Source organism: Hyperoodon ampullatus, assembly GCF_949752795.1.
Source record: "Hyperoodon ampullatus genome assembly, chromosome: 19".
Taxonomy (NCBI): domain Eukaryota; kingdom Metazoa; phylum Chordata; class Mammalia; order Artiodactyla; family Ziphiidae; genus Hyperoodon; species Hyperoodon ampullatus.
The window spans coordinates 20,735,006-20,748,277 of NC_136932.1; the positions used below are offsets into that span (position 1 = coordinate 20,735,006).

Here is a 13,272-nt window from a genome sequence, read left to right on the forward strand (position 1 = left end):
ACAGTGAGAGGCAGCCATCTGCAAACCAGGAAGAGACCCTCACCAGGCTCCGAATCTGCACCTTGATCTTGGACTGATCTTGGACTTGCAGCCTCCAGAAGTGTGAGAAAACAGATGTCTATTGTTTAAGCCACCCAGTCTGTGGTATTTTCTTAGGGCAGCCCAAGCTGACTAAGACAGCTGGTCTGGCTCTCTCCCTGGTCTGGGAATCTCCTGAAGGCAGAAACCACCTACTGTCACCATGCCGTCTTCCCTTCCTGGCCCAGTGTCATGGATCTGGTGCAATCATCAGTGCCCACAACTATGGACAAAAGTGGTCTTCTCCCATTGGATCCTCTGGTCTGTGGCCACTGTGATTATGGGCAGTGTTTCTGGTTACCCTCTGGTAGGGTCATCAGATAAAATACAGGACACCCATTACATTTGAATTTCGGATAAGCAACAAATATGAAATATGTTTTTAGCATAAGTATGTCCCCAATACTGCCCAGGGTATACTTACACTAAAAAACTATTTGTTTTTTATCTAAAATTCAAATTTAACTGGGCATCCTGTCTTTATTTTTGGCTAAATCTAGCTATCTTACCCTACGATCTTTTTCTAGAAGGCCTGGAGAGCAAAGCAGCAGTTCTCAAAGAGGGGTCCCAGGACCGGAGCATCAGCAACAATTAGTTCAGAACAGAAAACCTCGGGCCCCACCCAGGCTTCCAGAACCAGAAGCTCTGAGGGTGCCAGCATTCTGTGTTTTGACATCTCTCTGGGTGGTTCCACTGGACGCTGTAGTTTGAGGGCCATTGATTGACCTATTGAAGGATGCTGATGGTGGGAGATTCCATTCCCCACCCTCTCCAAACGCGTCCTGCCCTGTTGCTCACCCAGGGCGTTGGACTCAGCTGCCAAAGTGTAGCAACATAAATGGTATCCGGGACGATGCGAAAGGTGTCCTTTCCTTGGGTTTCTGGGGCTTCTTGGAAGATTGCAGAGGGTTCTGCAGGGCTCTGTTCCACCCGCCCCGATCTGCTCCCGAGCCCGCGGAGGCTGTGAACCAGAGAATTTATTCTCCCGGCCGGATCTGCCAGTCGCAGCAGTGGGGGCGGGGCCTCAAGGCCGGGGGACACGTGTGCCGGGAGGGAAGCAGGAAGTGACCGCGGAGTGGAGCCGGGGAGCCAGCCGCTGCGGGGCTGATGGAAGTGGAGTGGGGGCTTGAGAGGGCACCGAAGTGAGTCGGCTTTTCTCTCCTTCGGCGCCTTCGGTGGGGCTAGAGGCCCGGGGGCTGGGGCCAGCGCGAGCAGAGCGTGGGACTCGGAAGGGCAGCCCCATGCAGTTTGGAAGGGGGTGCCCCTGGGAGAGGAGGGGGTCGGAGGAGAAGCGGGGCGGCCTCGGAAGGTGGCAGAGGAGGGGGAGGGGTGCCCGGAGCCCCACCTCGGCCCCTCTCCAGGGCGAGCTGGAGGCTGTTGACCTGCCTTCCTTTGACAGTGGTTCCCCAAGATCTTTTCATTTAGTGCTTCCCGGTGGGCATGTGTGGGGGACCCGGGAGCCCTGGGAACGGCCGTGGCTACAAGTCCAGCTGCTCCGAGTCCCCTCCCTCTGGTTCTGGGGGTCAGCGGGACCCCTTGAATTTGGCTGGGAATCCGGTTAAGATGCAGCAGGCCCGAGAGGGTGATTTCTAATCAACCCCCAGGTCGGCCAGTCCTCGGACCACACTTTGAGTAGCCAGGTATTAGAGAACATTCTCCGCAGTCACGTCAGCCCAAACCCGAATCATTTTGCTCAGTTCCACTCTCGAAGTCAGGACATGTATGTAGGTTTTGTGAAGTGCTTTTTCCACCTCTGCAACTTTTTCATTGGCATCTTGAAGCTGACTCTTGGAAGCAGGGTGACAGGTTTAATTAAAAAGGAGAGAAAATAAATAAATCCTCTCTCAGCCAGGAGCCGTGTGCTGCTATGTGTGGTGTGGTGCTGGCATCTTTAAAGCCGGAGCGGGCAGAGAATAATCCTGCCTTCCGCAAAGCAACCCAGGTTTATGTATTAGTATCAGCTCATGAGGAAGTCTGAGCCCCATTGCAGAAGCGGCTTTTGAGGTGCCCTGGCTGACCTTGCCTGCTCCCAAGGCACTCCTGGTCTACCTGCTGGAGAAAACTTTCTGTTCTCTTGGGTCTCTGTGGCGGTGACCCTGCTGATCCCTCGTAGGGCAGGAGAACTCACTTTCTAAGTTCTTGGTCTTGTAGAAGTTGTTCCAGTTTTAGACCTGTGCTTTCCACTTTGATGTGCATGAGAATCCCCCATGGAACTTGCTAAAATGCAGGTTCTGATTCAGCAAGGCTGGGGTGGGGCCTGAGATTCTGCATTTCTAACTTAGCTCCTAAGGGCGCCTAGCGCTGCTGGTTCTGGGACCACCCTTTGAGTAGTGAGGATTTAAAACAGCAAATGGAAGAAACTTCTCCAAGGGGCACTGAGCTTGCATTGCTGACAATAAATCTGCTGTTGTAGGGATGGGAAGGATGGTTGCCTTGGTCTTCCCTCTGTGTCCCTTTTTCTTACATCCAGGGTGCTTGGGTGTAAATAGGGCCTTGGAAGGGTGTTTTCCCCTCCCACTAGCCCCCAAGAACACCCACGAGCTTCCTCGTTTGCCAGCCCACAAAATCCATTGTTGACTTTGGCCCCTTGGTGAATGTAAACGGTTTCCTCTTTTCTGTAGTTATTAAAAGGCACATTCAACGCTGAAAAACAAAGTTGTTTTTTTGTTATGACCTGTCTTGGACGGTAAGTACTGAGGAGATGATAGCTATGTGCCTTTCTTTGTAAATGCTGTTTGAAATTTTATCCTTGAGCAGCTAGAAAGAGAAGGTTGGTGCAATGATCCGATGTCTCTGTTTAAAGACAAACGTGAACCATTGTCTGTAGGGTACCTTAACTAGATGACACATATAAGAAGGTGGGTTTTTTTCTAATATTTGCTTTTCTTTATTTGGTGCAGTCATCATTCTGAAGTCCATTTAGACTATGGGGACCCAATCGGAATCCAGAGATTCTGTTTCTCTCCGAGGTTTCCTGGCACCTTGGCTGAGCCTGGGCACAGCTGGACTCACCTGGGCTTATCTGGGTTCACCTGGACTCACAGCCCTCCTGGGTCTGAATCCTGCTGTGTTGTTGACCCACGTGGCATGAGGGCCCTTCCGCCCTCTGTCCTGGTTTCCTTTCAGGGTCAGAGGCAGAATCTTCAGCTTTTGATCTGCAAGCTCAGGCTGCTGGCTCCTCTCAGACCGCTAGGGCCTGGCAGGGCTGAGCCCAGTGGGGTTGTGTCCAGCCCTGTGGTTGCTGGAAGATGGCGGGGACGGGGGGCGAGCTGAATGAGCCCTTTGAGATGAGGCCCTGACCCCCAGTGTTTATGTACCAAAACACAGGGCTTTTCAACCAACAGGTTTCTCCGCCTCGTAACTTTCCACAGGGAGCGTCTGATTCCCTGTCATTTTAGAGCTAGAATTGAAAACATGTCAAGTCTAGAGGAGATTCCCCAGCTTTGGGAGCAAGCGTGCTCAGTGGACTGGGGGAAATGCCCCTTGGGTCTCTGTTTCCTTGTTCTTGCTGAGTGTCCTCTTCACGTTAAGCTGGCCCTTTTCAATTCAACACATAGTTTTGGGGTGCCAGAAAGCCCTATTTTACAGGGGTGTCAAGTGCGAAAAAACATCATCCCTGTTTTTAAGCAACGAATGATATAAAAGATGAAGGAGGCAAGCCCACACAAAGAAGACACCAAAGATGTGCCCTCGGACGGGAGTGGGGAGGAAGAATCAGGGAAGTGTGGAATTGAAGTTGGTGTTAGGTGGGCAACAGAGGATTCACTGGGTCTGATGGCTGGAGGGCGGGGAGGAAGGCATGCTGGGAGGAAACCGGATAAAGGAGACTTGGAGTAGGACCATCTGGGGCTTGTCGAAGGTTCTGGGAATAATTGGGTTGAGTTGGAATATGATGCCCACGCAGGGTGCAGTGGTTGAACAGTTATTGTGCTAGTTGCAGGTCAGTCTATGGTGTGTACACTTTGCAGGCCTTGGGAACCGCCGTGGGAACTGCCCCGGGGAGCTGTTGAAAGTGTGATCAGGTTGTAGGTGGAAGAGCTTCAAGAGGGAATGGGAGCTAGTCACCTGTGTTTGGAGAAGACAGAACCGCTGATGGACGATAGGCAAGGCCAGGTAGAAAACGCAGAATGTGCCGGAAGGCTGCAGTCGCAGACCCTCCCACGCGCCCTTCCTCCAGGCTAACTAATTCACATTCTTTGCGCTTCTTCTCTTTGGACCTATTTCCCAATGTTGTCCCTTCTGTTGTGGCATCTACTCCTCTGGCATCTCCCTACGTGTCCGCGTGTCCCTCCTTTTGGAGTTAGATGATTTCCAGTACCCGGGGAGAAGCTGGATGAAGCCGACCTGTGCCGGGTCATTGAGGTCACTGCGGGATGGATGGCGGAAGGGTGCACGCCAGCAGCCCAGACGTGGGCCAGCTCGGGTGGCGGGGCCGCGGGTGCTGACCCTCTCGTGCTCCTCCTCACACAGCCGTATCCAGCATGCTCCAAGGTCACAGCCCTGTGTCCCAGGCCTTGCTGGGGACCTTCTTCACCTGGGGGATGACGGCGGCCGGGGCAGCTCTTGTGTTCGTATTCTCTAGCGGACAGGTGAGTTGCCTCGGTTCGGTTCTGGGGGTTCTCGGGGACTCTTAGCGAGCTCTGAAACCAGCCCCCTCCGCCCAGCCGGGCTGCAGACTCGCTCGTGCCGCCGGCCACAGCTCCAGGTTGGGGTGACGTTGGCTCTGCCCCCTTTCCTCCCCTTGTCCCCTCCAGCTTGCTGCGCCCCTGCTCCTGGGTCCCCTGCTTCCCCCCTCCTGACTCAGAGGGAGCAGGAAGTGAGAAGACCAGGTACTCAGCCTCCTTGAGCCCTCTGCCTGATTTCTATCCTCTGTCTAGTTTCTCTTGGGTCCGGAGCAGGTGGTGACGTGCGTGAGGTTTGTACCTCTCCTGCCCTGTGGCCTTGAGTTAGAGACGGTTGAAAAGACCTTGGGGAAAAGGAGGGGGGGGCGTCTGTCCACTCCCTCTTTTACCCCATTTCCAGGCTCTTCATGGACTCCCTCACCCTCTTTGGGATGAATACATGCACACCTGCCTCCCAGGCTCCTATAGACCCCACATCTGCCTGCCCCTCCCACCCCTGCACCCCTAGATTCCCCAGACTCCACCTCTCCCTCCGCCACACGCTACACCCTCCTACACACTCCACGCAAACTCCCACGCTCCTCTCCCTCCCCTCCCCTCCCGCCTCAGACCCCTACGCTGGCCCTGTGCATCCCCCTCACATCCCCAGGGCCACACCCCCGTACACACCCCACCTGGTCCCTCCCTTCCCCTCCCCACGCCCCCCTCCTGTACCCGGAAGTCCTTTCTTTCCTGCAACCTTGACCCACCCTGTCCACGGCCTGGAGCTGTCAGCCATGGACGCCTTGATGAAAGCGAAGCCCCTGCGAGGCTCACGCAGCCACAGACACTGTAGGGGTGGTTAGCCAGAAGTGTGCTGGGAGGCCTGTCTGGAAAGCAAAACCCAACTAGGAAGCCGGCCAGCCGGGCACTCTTGTGTCAGAGCCTGAAAAGCAGTGTTGATGTCGCCAACAAGGTGGGGCCTCCCCCATTGCCCTCCCCCGCCTGGGGAGACCCACAGCCCCGAGGAGCCCCGGGTGTCCTAACCCTCCTCCCGTTTCCTGACGGCCACGCCAGGTCTTCTGGGATCCCGTCCTCGCGCCCTCCTGGTGCAGAACATCTTCACCGTCTCCTCTCATCTCATCTTCACCAGTTTCTTTTGCGTTGAGAAGGCGAGATCTGAGTCGAAATAGCTGGGGTCTGGCTGGCCCAGCTGGCCCTGGAGACCCGAGTGGAACTCCACAGCCCCGTGTGGCCCCGGCCGATGCTGTGGAGGCTCCTCAGAAGGAAGAAGCCATCGCAGAGGTGCCCCCTTCCCCTTGGGAGCCGCAGAGCCACTCGTTTGTGTCGTGTTAGTGTAATCCCCAGGCCAGTAGGTGGGACTGCTGAGTCCTTTCTCTGTGTGGAGGCACACAGGGGGTCCCCGAGACCACCCACGTGTTTGGTGATTCGCTAGACTCGGAGGACTCAGCATCGAGTTGTTCTCATGGCTCAGGTTTATTACAGCGAAAGGACACACGATAGCATCAGCAAGACAGAGACGGTCAGGGTCTGGAGAAGCCTGTGCCCAGATTTGGGATCCAATGCCCCCTTCCTCCCGTGAGGGGGCACAGAGCGTGCTCATTCCCCCAGCAACGAAAATGCAGTAACACGTGGACCATGTGTCAGCCCAGGGACGCCCAGTGCAGACTTGGGCCCCAAGGTTTTTACTGGGGACTGGTCACGTGGGGATCTGTGCTGAGCTGCCAACCCAAATCCCAGACTCGAAGAAGGAAAGCAGGTGTCATGCACAAATCACCTTGTTTGTGAAGCAGGCACTGGGGCCCACCCTTACTGCTCAGGGAGTGGGGCGAGCAGTCCCAGTGCCAGCTTCCCAGAAGCCAGCCAAGGGCTAACCTTGAAAGTGGAACCTTCTAAAGACAGCAGGCCCAGCTGGGCTGTGTGAGCCCTCTCTGCACAGGAGGGGTGCGGGAGGAGTGGGAAGGGGCTACAGCATGAGGGGATAAAGCCAGCCGTAGACATGAGCGCACAGGGATTGGCTCTTCCCCTCCCCGTCCCTGGGGAACCTCAGTTTTCGCCCAACTAGAATGGGGGCTGTGGTGATGGTCCCTTGGGATAGTAGACTCTCAGCCACCTGCCCTCTGCTGCTGTTGGCAGCATTGGCTCAACTTCACTCAAGATTCATTTTCTGGATTGAAAAACTCATGTTGTAATTGTAGGAAGCTTGGAAAATATGGAAAAGCTGAAAGAAATAATAAAAAAGTTCGTGATCCCACTTCTCTGAAAGGAGAAGTGCACATATTTGTTCAAATGTATTCAGCTGTATGTGAGTGTACATAAGTACAGACATATCTGCTTTCTTTACATAATGAGGAGCAAACTGTCTGTGATGTTTTATAACCAGCGTTTCTCACTGGATGTTGTAAGTACCCCTCCCTATACCACTAAATGGTTTTTTGATTATTTTGATTACTCTGGTTACTTAAATGGCTGTAGAATATCCCGCCATAAAAATGCATTGCAGTTGAGTTAGCCAATCCCCAACCGCTGGACAATTAGTTTATGTCTCTTTTTCTTGCTTCTAGAAATAGTGTTATGATGAACATGAATCTTTGAGCACACATCTGATTAGTTCCTTGAGACAAATGTCTGAAAGTAGAAGAACAGGTTTACTGATCTTAGGAAAAGTATAATGCTTCTCCTTTCAGGATCCAGAGGAATGCTGAAAGGATGATTCTACCTGACTTTGGAATTATATCTGTCTGCTTTGATTAAATTCGTTGATTAGACCACCTTGGCTTATGTCGTGGCATGCCTAGAGAAGAATGTCATTTGTGTGGCTCACTGGGGTCAGAACCTTCCATCCACCCCCTTGCCACACAGAGGTGGGGAGAGGGTGCCTGTAGCCGGTGATGATTACCTGGCAGCACTAGCTTCCCAGCCCTCACTGGGAGGCTCAGGGATCGGGGTGCTAAGCATCTCAGCGTATCTCTAGTGTGTCCATGTGGCTATAGAATATATCCCTAACTTAGGCCACTTCCTGAAAAAAAAAAAAAAAAAAACCCTTTTTATTGAAATCTACAAAGCATGTTGGTTAGTTTCTAGTTTTCGGCTCTCACACATAATGCTGCAGAGAGCATTTTTGTACACGCGTCTGGTGAATCCAAATATGCATTTCCGTTAGGTAAATTATGCGTGGCACTGCTGGGTCATAGGGTATGCTTATGAAGGTTTACTTCTAGTGGGTGCTGCCAGCTTTGCCAAGTGACTGTACCAGTTTGTACTGCCTCTTTCAGTGTGGGAGGATTTTGGTTGGTCCACATGCTCCTTGCCAGTACTTGTCAATTTCCATCGTTTAGACCAGCTCCTTACTAAAGGTTTATAGCCATAATTCACAGGGAGAGCCGAGGAAGAGGCAAAACACGTGGACCAATGAAAAGCAAGGGTCACAGTGAAAGAATGCTCTGATTGGCTGTGGGATGGATGGAAGGTTTTAAAAACATTTTTCCCCCTGGTTCTTGGCCCATTTTATAAAGGCTTGGATCCAGGATTCCAGATAGGTTCGCAAAGTGAGGCACGGGCTAGACTTTATTCGTGTGGCTCTCTTAGGCCTCTGGTTTCCTCTTATCCCACGGAACATGCCTTAGAAACTGAAACATCTTGTTTTCATTTTCAGAGGCGGATCTTAGATGGAAGCCTTGGCTTTGCTGCAGGGGTAAGTAGCACGTGGTAGGAGGGATGTAAGTGGAGGATGTTTATTCTGTTATTTCTCTGCTAAGGGGTGTTTCCAGTTTCTCCGCATGCGGCCAAGCTGCATCTCTGTGATCTGCAGGTACTAATGGCTCCCTCTGCTCGCAGACCCTGTTTGCATCCAGCATACTGAATGCCCCTGCCTCTCCTTAGACAGTGAAAGAAGCTTGTTGGCAGCTGTCTCAGGACTTGTAAATAAGTATTTCCAATAAGATAATATTTAGGAAGGGCTTAGCACAGAGCTTTGCTGGCACTAATTAAATATTCTCTTTCTCTCCTCCTCCTCACCCTTGAAAGACCTTATATTATAGACATTATCGTTTTTTTTCTGGCTGCGCTGGGTCTTTGTGACTGCCCGCGGGCTTTCTCTAGTTGCGGTGAGCGGGGGCCACTCTTCTTTGCGGTGCGCCGGCTTCTCATTGCAGTGGCTTCTCTTGTTGCGAGCACAGGCTCTAGGCGCACGGGCTTCAATAGTTGTGGCTAGTGGGCTCTAGAGCTCGGTAGGTGTGGTGCACGGGCTTAGTTGCTTTGCAGCATGTGAGATCTTCCTGGACCAGGGATCGAACCCGTGCCCCCTGCATTGGCAGGTGGATTCTTTTTTTTTTTTTTTTTTTGTGGTACGCGGGCCTCTCACTGTTATGGCCTCTCCCGTTGCGGAGCACAGGCTCCGGACGCGCAGGCTCAGCGGCCATGGCTCACGGGGCCAGCCGCTCTGTGGCATGTGGGATCCCCCCAGACCGGGGCACGAACCCGTGTCCCCTGCATCGTCGGCAGGCAGACTTTCAACCACTTGTGCCACCAGGGAAGCCCCTGCAGGTGGATTCTTAACCACTCTGCTACCAGGGAAGTCCCCAAGACAGTTTCAAACGTGTAATAAAGTGGAGCGAATCCTATGAGGCAGCCCAGGTACCCGCCACCCAGCTTCAATCATCATTGACATTTTGCTAATCTCATTTCACGTGTTTCCCCCTCCTCCCCCCACCCCATATTATCGGGAGGTGGAATACTGTGTAAAAGCAAATCTTAGACATCATGTGATCTTACTTGTAAATTCAATGCACAACTCTAATTGAATGACTCTTTCTTTCTTTCTCTCTCCCTTCTTTCCTTCCTCCCTCCCTCCTTCTCTTTCCCTTCCTCCCTCCCTCCCTTCCTTCCTTCCTTTCTTTCTTTCTCTGTCTTTCTTCTTCCCTTCCTCCCTCTCTCTCTTTCTCTCTCCCTTCCTCTCTTTCCTTCCTCTCTTTCCTTCCTTTCTTTCTTTCCTTCTTTTTCTCTCTCTCTCTTTCCCTTTCCTTCCTCCCTCCATCCCTCTTTCTCTCTCTCTTTCTTCCTCTCTTTCTCTCTCTTTTTCTTTCTTTCTTGCCTCACCACGCGGCTTGCAGGATCTCAGTTCCCCGACCAGGGAATGAACCTGGGCCACAGCAGTGAAAGCACTGAATCCTAACCACTAGGCAACCAGGGAACTCCCTGAATGACTTTTTAAAAAAAAAACATAGTCATCATGGTATTATCACACCTACCAAAATTAATAATTCCTTATTATTATCCAACACTTAGCTCACATTCACAGTTCTGCCATTTAAAAAAAAATTGTCTTCTAAAATTGTTTTCTTAGAATCAGGATACAAACAAGATTTTCATATTGAATTTGTTTCATACTGAATCTTTTTAGTCCCTTTTATTCTTTAACAGTAGCCCCCCAGCCCCCCTGCCCCGCGGCCTTTTTTCCCCATGCTAGTAATATGTTAGAGAAACTGGATCATTCATCTGTAGAGTGTCCCCACATGCTGACTTTGGCAGATTGCTTCCTTATGGTGCTGTTGAACTTGTTCCTGTGTCCCCTGGGTCTCCTGTAAGCTGGGAGTTGGACCTCAAGGCTTACTTAATGCAGATTCCATTTTCCAGGTATGAATCACATGAATCACTGTCATAGTGGTGCTATGTATTCCAGTCGCATCAGTCACATCAGAAGGCATGTTAATATGTGGTTTTCCCTTTTGGTTGCTCAGAATTTGGTTCCTTTCTCCTCTTTTTGTAGTTCTGTGATCCGCAAAACCTGACCCGGGTGTGGGACCTCCCGAAAGTGCTCTAAGTCAGCAGCTGTGAGACTGGCATCCATGGAGACATTCTGGGTGTTTCACAGGGCATGGAGAGTGGTCACAGAATCAATTCCCAGGTCCTCAGCTTCCAGTTTTGTTCTCTTTCCCCAAACGGCTCTGCCTGAGAATATACCCCAGTGGCAGGTTCTGTCTTCCCACCTTCCCCGACACAGTTGTCCTCTCCTACTTCACGAAAGGAAGATGCACTTTTGCCTTAGTTCCTTGTCTTTGGGTAGCAACATCTCCATGCAGAGATGGAGGGACCCTTGGCATGTTGGTGCTCCGGTGGAGATCGTGGAGGACTTGAACCATTGATCGCTGGACACAAATCCTTTAGCAATTCGGAGACTGTCCCGTCCTTTGAATCAAACTGTTAGCAGAGAAATCCTTTAATGTAGGGAATTCCCTGGTGGTCCAGTGGTTAGGACTCAGCACTTTCACTGCCAAGGGCCTGGGTTTGATCTCTGATCAGAGACCTAAGATCCCGCAAGCTGTGTGGAATAGCCAAAAAAAAAAAAAAAGAAAAAAAAGCCTTTAATGTAAATTTCCATGGTGGACCACTCTGGGATTTTGAGCCTCCTTGGATAGAGTTCAAAGAACAAAATGACAATATTATAACAATATATCTATTTTTTTTCTATCTTCTTTACATGAACACATTTTCTCTTTGTTTACTTTAAGAAAAGAAAGAACCCAAAGAAAAATAGAAATAAAATTGATGCTTAGCCCTGTCTTATTCTAGCAATAACTTCTTAATGTTTATTCACAGTTATATGAATGAATTGAAAAAATAAGAAAAAAAGCCTCATCCATGAGAATATGCATTTCCAAGGATATTTTACTTTTGAGTGTCTAATAATTATGAAACAGCCTATTCAATTTTTGTTATTATGAATGTGTTCTCAACCACTAATAGTTCTAAATTTATTTATTTATTTATTTATTTATTTATTTATTTATTTATTTAATGGCTGGGTTGGGTCTTCGTTGCTGCGTGCAGGCTCTCTCTGGTTGCGGCAAGTGGGGGCTACTCTTCATTGCAGTGCGTGGGCTTCTCATTGTCATGGCTTCTCATGTTGCAGAGCACGGGCTCTAGGTGCGTGGGCTTCAGTAGTTGTGTCACACAGGCTTCAGTAGTTGTGGCTCGCGGGCTCTAGAGCGCAGGCTCAGTAGTTGTGGCTCATGGGCTTAGTTGCTCCACGGCATGTGGGATCTTCCCAGACCAGGGCTCGAACCCATGTCCCCTGCATTGGCAGGAGGATTCTTAACCACTGCGCCACCAGGGAAGCCCCTCAACCACTAATGTTTTAATGGTCACTCAATCCAGGAAATTGTTATTTAAGCAGTTGGAGCCCTAGGCTCACAGGGAATTTTAAAAAATTAAATGGAAATGAATAGAAATATTTTTTTGCAAAGCAGTATGATAAAGAAACCAGTGACAGACTTTCTAGCATAAAATGTAGGTTGCTCTAGGATAAAATTCTGTGGGGAAATTCAACTGAAGTACAAATCAAGGAGAAAAAAGAATGATGTACATTTTTTGACTTTTGAAGAAGAGCTTGCACATGTGGTTTTGCGTGTAGAATGTAACCCTCGAACAGAAAAGTGCATTAGACATAAACGCACAGCTTAGTTTATGTATATTTTTAAGTGGATAATGGGAGAGTCAAATCTGTGTGCTGTTTATTTTCATTTATTTATTTGGCTGCAACGCGCGGCTTGCAGGATCTTAGTTCCTCCGCCAGGGGTTGAACCTGGGCCCCGGCAGTGAAAGTGGTGGGTCTTAACCACTGGACCACCAGGGAATTCCCTCTCTATGCTGTTTAGATCCCACTGGGTCCACTTAAACTACCGATGAAACGGTTTTATTTAAAGACATCAATATTTACATGCCAGAATTTATGTCTTTTGCGACTCTTTAAATTTGAGATGAAAATATTTATTTTTTATTTTTATTTTTTGAATTTTATTGAAATATAGTTGATTTACAGTGTTGTGTTAATTTCTGCTGTATAGCAAAGTGATTCAGTTTTCCATATGTATATTCTTTTTCATATTCTTTTCCATTATGGTTTATCACATGATAGTGAATGTAGTTCTCTGTGCTATACAGTGGGACCTTGTTGTTTATCCATTCTGTATATAGTAGTTTGCATCTGCTAATCTCAAACTCCCAATCCATTCCTCCCCCATCCCCCTTCCTCCTTGGCAACCACAAGTCTGTTCTCTGTTTCTGTGAGTCTGTTTCTGTTTCGTAGATAAGTTCATTTGTGCCATATTTTAGATTCCATATATAAGTGATATCATATGGTATTTGTCTTTCTGACTTACTTCACTTAGTATGATGATCTCTAGGTCCATCCATGTTGCTGCAAATGGCATTATTTCATTCTTCTTTATGGCTGAGTAATAGAAAACATTTTAAATGTCAATTTCAAAATGAGTGAGAGGATACCTAGTTTTTCAAAATTCTTGTAGGGTTTACACAGATACAGAGTTTGCAGAACTGTGTTCTGTGCTGACCTGCCACTTGGGTGTCCTGATCTAGTTTACTCTTTTAGGCCAAAAGCCTTTGTGAGATTTATATAACAAAAGACAAAACCCAAGATGAAACAAGGAGGGAAACAAACAAACAAAAAACAGGTAGAGTATACCAGTCTTCAGGACATGTAAGAATGAATTTGGGAGCATGAAAACAGGAAAATTTAAGAGTTCCTTAAAAAACATCATCAAACCAGTGTTTT

General features: G+C 49.3%; 1 protein-coding gene across 1 annotated transcript in view; it reads left to right on the forward strand.

Annotated features, from left to right (window-relative positions):
* Window positions 1–1,157: 1,157 nt before the first annotated feature.
* Window positions 1,158–13,272, forward strand: part of SLC39A11 (solute carrier family 39 member 11) — a gene marked incomplete at its 3' end in the record, with an annotated part of 291,548 nt that continues 279,433 nt past the window's right edge. The window contains exons 1-3 of the mRNA XM_079724775.1: window positions 1,158–1,220; window positions 4,549–4,667; window positions 8,356–8,394. Coding sequence (XP_079580901.1) covers window positions 4,560–4,667; window positions 8,356–8,394 — 147 coding nt within the window. The 5' untranslated portion in view covers window positions 1,158–1,220; window positions 4,549–4,559. The remainder of the gene's footprint in view (window positions 1,221–4,548; window positions 4,668–8,355; window positions 8,395–13,272) is intronic.